Genomic DNA, 6574 nt, shown 5'->3' with positions numbered 1-6574 from the left:
TGTGAGCTAGGCTTACCACAATAGCAGAGAATATTCATTAATTTATTAGAAAATATTCAATCTCTTGTCTACATCAACCCTATCAAGGTGTTAATAAATAAGTGGATGAAATTGTCTTCACTGTTTCCATGCCGTCCCACATACGATGATCAAGGTGATAAGAAATAGCAAAGTAGATGACAATAAATCAAAATCAGTCGATGACTTTTCTCATGAGTTTGAACCAAAGAAGGGGTTACAGATTTGTTCACTTGGCTTTTTTTTTGGAACAATATGTAGCTCTCAAACATTCGCTTCCTCTTTTATTTGATTACGAGTAAATAACTACATTGCACATAGTTTAAAAATGCGAAAACTCTTGTAATATTAAAAATGACTAAATGAGTTTCATGTCAAACTTGAACTATTTAAATATTTTTATAACTACGTCGTTTTGAACTATTTAAATATTTTTGTTTGTGTACTCTCCATCTTTCATAACATCTTTTTTTTAATCTGTAAAAACCACATGTTTTATTCATTCAATATCTTAACAAAATTATTCTAAAACTGGATGACATATTGAGTATTTTCAATTTTTAACATATATGTATCTACATGGTATAACTTTTAAATACTATATATTCAACTATTCATAAAACAATTAATACATAAAATCTTTATATTTACTTTTTATAAAAGTTAAACCTCAAGCACTTTCCTACTTTGAGTAATTTCCACCACACTACTTTCACTAACCACACCATTCCCCCTCACACTTCCATCACCCCCGCCCCCACCCCCTTTAACTATCCCACATTTACAAACCAACCCCTCAACCCAATCCCACAAATTTAACACAACAAACGTCCCAATCCCACCAATCAACCCATAAGCAATAGAATACGTTAACGGCATTAACAACAACGTTACAAACGCCGGTACCGCTTCCCGCATATCCCCCCAATCAATCTCCACCACCGATCTCATCATCAACACCCCCACCACCACCAGCGCGGGCCCCACGGCCCACGCTGGTATCGACGCCAATAAAGGCGTGAAAAAAAACGCCAACATAAAATACCCCGCCACCGTTAACGCCGTTAACCCCGTCCGCCCACCTTCCCGTATCCCCGTTGACGACTCGATATACACCGTCACCGGCGACGTCCCAACTAATGACCCGACCGTTATCGCAGCCGCATCCGACATCATTGCCGAATATTGTCCTTCAAATTCGCCTTTTTCGTCCGTAAAACCCGCGAACTTTGCCATTGAATATAACGTTCCCGTCGTGTCTAAAACGTCGACGTATAGGAAAGTAACCAATGCTTCCCAAAATACCGGTTTATCGACACTTGTAAAGTTTAACGCACCCGCGGTAGACCGGATTTTATGTACGTCTATTATTTTTTTAAAGTAGTTGAACGACGTGTCACCCTCTAAAGTATTTGGAAACACGGTTACTTGCGTGTTACGGAACCAAGATACGGCCGTAACAAACACAATACCGTAGATCATTGCTCCTTTTACTCTTTTAACCAAACAATATGATATAATTACGAAGCCGACCACGCCGAGCCAGAACGTGGGGCTTTGCATTTTATTACCAACACACATTATGTTTCCAGACACTGAGCCACCAGAGGATAATGAAACGGTGCCGTTTGGTGAAGTGAGTACGGGCGCGAGTGATGCGCGTGAGGATGCGGGACATGCGGCTAATGTGACTAGCGTGGAGGGGCTGTAGCCGATTAAGCCGATGCCTTCGTTGTTTTGTAAGCCGATAAAGGCTAGAAACAAGCCGATCCCGGCTGATGAGGAGATTTGGACCGGCTTTGGGACTAGTTTTGCTAGCTTTGCGCGTAATCCAATGGCTGAGATTAAAAGGAATATTATTCCTTCGATGAAAACCGCGGCTAACGCGGATTCGTACGGGATATTACCCGAGCCGTGGAAGCCGACGACGGTGTACGCGAAATACGCGTTGGTGCCCATACCCGGGGCTAAAGCCAATGGTAAATTGGCGAAAATACCCATGATTACGCAACCGATGAGAGAGGATGCCACGGTGGCGACAATAAGGTCTTTTCTGACAGAATTGAGACACGTGGCGTAACCAGGGTTAACTGGTGGGAATTTGCAGGAGTTGTCGGGTGTGATGACGTGGAGATTGGGACCCGTGCAATTGTTAGTGGAGAAATTTGGGTTGGAGCAAAGGGGGATGCAGTCAGAGACGGAACACGTGGCGCCCGAGTCAGCAAGGATGGAGGCGTTGACGGCTAAGATGTAGGCCATGGTGAGGAAGGTTGTGGTGCCCGCGCGGAGTTCGGTGGTGAAGGTGGTGTTGCGGTCGTTTAGTTTGAAGTGTTTACCGATGCGGGATTTGCCTACGATGGTGTTGAGGCGTGTTAGCAGCAACGGCGATGGTGGTGGCGGAAGGGTGGTTTCCATTTGGATTTGGTGAAAGTATGAATAGTGGATAGTTGAAGATTTGGTGTTCATTTGTGTATGTTTTTGTTAGTTTTGGACAGATATATATGGAGGGTGATCTGGTTGAATTTAATATTAATTAATCTATTTTATTAAAAAAATTAAAAGTAATTTTACCTTTGATATGAAACTTAGACTTGCATAATATTAAGAAAAAAATATTAGTTTTGATGCTTATCCTTATTTCAGTAACATATTCTGACCACAATCAGGTTTATACACATTATTCCATATATAAGTTTGCAAGTTTTTTGTGCATCATCAATTGTACATTGAGTTTTGGGAGTTTTTCAAAAATAAAACTTGATTTTTTTACTTTTAACCCAAAGGTTTTACATTTTTCAATTTTAACCCTACATAATTTGTTTTTTAACTTTAACCCAAAACTTTTTATTATTTGCAATTTAACTTCGCAAGTTTTGTCACTTATACTTTTCATTTTTCGCAAATTTTCGTTTTACGTATAGTTCTAAATTTTTTCGAGTTAATACGACGCAACTGCATATGTGGTTCAACGTTTTTACATCTATTTTCCCATGTTTGATAGGTTCGTCGCAACACACATACCCTAGGTCGAATCAGTGTTGGTGGTCGATGACGGTTGTGTGACATTAGTACTATTTGACATCGTTTTACGTCCTGTCGCAACGCGGGGTGTGCTTTGGGGTTTTTCAAAGGAAAAAATACTTATGCATATGGTTGTCGTAACGTTAGCTTTGGGGGTTTTCCAAAAAATTGATTTTTTTTACTTTTCACCCAAAAGTATTTCATAAATTACTTTTAACCCAAAACTATTTGTTTTATTACGTCTAACCCAAAACTTTTTATCTTTTGCAATCTATTCTCATAACTTTTTTTTACTTTTAACTTGGTCCTTTATAGTTTTCATTTTTCGCAAATTTTTCGCTTTATGCTTGGTTCTAAATTTTGTGACTTAACACATCGCAGCGTGCGTCTTTGGTTTAACGGTTTTACGTTTCGTTCTAATTTTGCGAGTTAAAACGACGCAGCGTGCGTGTGTGGGTGAACGTTTTTACATCATCTATTTTTCCCCGAAGTTTAACATAACGTGCGAGTCCTAGATCGACTTAGTTATAACTAAAGATTCCCCGCCGCATTGCAGCGGGTCGCAATCCTAGTTTAACATTATTTTATAATCTATATTACTTGAACAATTTTAAGATAAAATATTAGTTTTGATGCTAATCCTTATTTTAGTAACATAATCTTACCACAATAAGGATTATACACATTTTAACATGATTTTCTAAGGTTAAAGGGAATCATTTTCATCCTCCTCGAAGGGGTGGTGTTCCCCATCCACATCACATCCAACCTTCACACTTTAAATCGGGGCGGACAGCGGGGTTTTCCCCGGTTCACCGATTTGAGGTTTGACCAGACGTTGTTCCTCTTCGATGGCGATGCCAAATGATCAACCATCTTGACCCATACCCACTAGCCTAAGCACACTTATCAAGCTATTATTAGTAACATTTTGAACATAGCTGCTAAATGTACTCCATTTTCTACTGAACGTATCCCCTCCTTCAACTTTAACATTAATACAATTCAAACCCATTTGTTTTTTTTTCGTTTGGTTATCTTCAATTATTGTTATTACTAGTGTTTCTTTTTAAAACGTTATTTTATTTACAAAGAAATTCTTTTTGGTTATTTGAAAAAAAATCGTTATCTTACGTTTTAAACTAAAGCGAGTCATTTTAGTTTTGAAGTGGGATCTTTTTTGTTCATAACGGCTTGAAGTGAATATTCGAATTCAGTTTGTATAAACAATAATACACAAAAATTTAAATGAAGCTTTGATATCAGCAAACTTAGTATAGTTTTTGGAGTTAAAAGAAGAGAAATATATTTGAGAATCACCACTCTGTAGATAATGATTTTGATTACTTACTAACATACTCTCACAATATTAAATTTCAACTTATATCAATTATTAATTTATATTATATGGTTAGATTAAATCATTTTACTACCTAATGTGCCAGTTAACGTTTTATTTTCTTTTTGCATTTTGTTAATTTTAATAAAAAAAAGTTGTTAACTATATTATAAAAGCATTTTAATATAATAATACTAATAAAAATAGATATAGAAAGATGAGAGAACTAAAGTACAAAATAAATAAAAATATAAAATCAACTGTTTTTTCAAAAAGGTTCTGAGACTTTTTTATTGTTTAAAAATATTTTTTTTATTAATTTGTAATGACGTTTTTATAGAAATATAATAAAATACTAGTTAGAGAAACTATCTTCAAAAACAATATTTAAATTGTATAGAGGGGTTAAATTTGACAACTTTTAAACTGTATTTTTAAAAAAGAGGGTATCACTAGTAAAAAAAAGGGGTGCAGTTAGCCAACCACTTAATTAAATGATCTTATAAATTTAAATTCAAATCCAGTATTTCAATTTACATTTATAGGTTTACCATCAACTCTATAAAAATAAGTTTTATAAACGTTGAAGTTTTGTTTTCTAAACATTTTGAAAGTAATTAAACAATTCAGCACTATTCTCAACCTTTTCTTGTTTGAAACCGTTTTTGTTAAATCCTCAAAATCTTTAAAGTTACTTTCATAATTAGTATTTCACAATAAAATATTATATTTTAATTTTGGTATGTTACATTTTTGTTCATTGAACATTTTTTTACTAGCATACCTATGTTAAAAAATGGACAATTATATTAATTAAGTACAAAACTAAGTGAAGTAAAATCCATTTAGAGACTCATCAATTTTTTTCTTACTAAAATAAAATCATAATTAGGTACATATTAACTGTTAAACAAGTAATTAAAACTAACTTTTATACATATATATGTTTATGTTTAAAACTTTCAACTATAAAGAAGAAATTCAACCTACTTGAATTTTTAATAATAGTGGTGTCATGTCAAGATAGTTCACCAACACATTCACCGTCCATTTAAGGATATTTCACGTTTTCTATAGTATTGCCACCTTTTACTTTTTATGTCTGATAATAAAATTATTTATTATAATGTTTATTTAGTTTTTTAAAGGAAAAAAGAAAAAAAAAAAAACTAACTAAAAGTAGAAGTGGCTCTACAGTCTACAAACTTGTCCATGAGCTTGTCCGTAGCCATGAACATGTCATAATCCGCCATGAATGAACACACGTGATGCATACGTTCTTGGCCTGTTATTCGTAAGTGTCACATTCCATCCGAGAGTAAAAAATTAAAAGGTTGTGTTGGAGTTGCTTTCGAACACATGATTAAGATTAATCGAGGATAAATTTTATAATAAGTTGGTTCACAATGATACTTCAGTGGTTCGTCAGTGATCTAAATTTGCCATTAAAAAAATATGCCAAATGGATTTGGCGAATTAGCACATGACAAAAATAACGTTATAATTATAAACATAAAAAACAAATAAAGTATGTGATTAGATAATCGCATGAATTCATACGTTCTTAGCCGCAAATACACACGTCGACTGTATAGGATAGAGCTCAATGACAAGAATCGAATCACATTAAGCAAGAATAAACATAATGTTTGGTTTGTGGTTCAAAATTATAATTTACGAATAACAAACTAGTGAGTACTATAAAAACTCACTTATTCGAAAGAATAACATATATGCCATGTGGATTGGATATGTAATTGCCTAATTGGGTAATAAAAATGCAATTGTAATCAAGAATCTATTTTTTTCGATTACTATTTATCAAAAAGAAATTCTCATTTATTGGTGTTGTTTATTCAAAAATTCTAAAAAGATCAACATGAGTCGAACTAGCTTGTCAAAGTTAGCTAAACCCAACTTTAAAAATAGAACTTGATGGTTATTTAAGGACTATTTGGCAATTTCTAAATTATTAAATGCTAGACCGGTAAGAGGTCTGAATTATCAAGTGCTTAACCAATTAGAGGTCTGAACCATTAAGAGCTAGTATAATGTTTGACTGTTCTGAGGCAAATGTCATAACAATTCAGATTAGAGGTCTTAGCCATTCAGACTAGTATAATACTCAGTGGCGGAGCTTAACCAAAAGTTCCGAGGGGGCGGAAAATCATGGGACCCAATTTATATGTTGTATAA

At 34.5% G+C, this 6574-nt stretch overlaps 1 protein-coding gene across 1 annotated transcript; it reads right to left on the bottom strand.

Annotated features, from left to right (window-relative positions):
* Nucleotides 1–643: 643 nt before the first annotated feature.
* On the bottom strand, nucleotides 644–2493 carry LOC110869028 (adenine/guanine permease AZG1). Its single transcript, XM_022118322.2, has one exon. It carries the CDS (start codon nucleotides 2482–2484, stop codon nucleotides 682–684), a length of 1803 nt encoding a protein of 600 aa, XP_021974014.1. The 5' UTR covers nucleotides 2485–2493; the 3' UTR covers nucleotides 644–681.
* Nucleotides 2494–6574: the final 4081 nt, after the last annotated feature.

The sequence above is a fragment of the Helianthus annuus genome, chromosome 7, assembly GCF_002127325.2.
Source record: "Helianthus annuus cultivar XRQ/B chromosome 7, HanXRQr2.0-SUNRISE, whole genome shotgun sequence".
Classification (NCBI taxonomy): Eukaryota; Viridiplantae; Streptophyta; class Magnoliopsida; order Asterales; family Asteraceae; genus Helianthus; species Helianthus annuus.
The sequence above is the reverse complement of the archived record's forward strand: the minus strand, read 5'-3'. Positions and strand labels throughout refer to the sequence as shown.

Coding starts and splice junctions, on each gene's coding strand:
- LOC110869028 (XM_022118322.2), bottom strand. CDS start 2,484: ATGAACACCAAATCTTCAACTATCCACTATTCATACTTTCACCAAATC.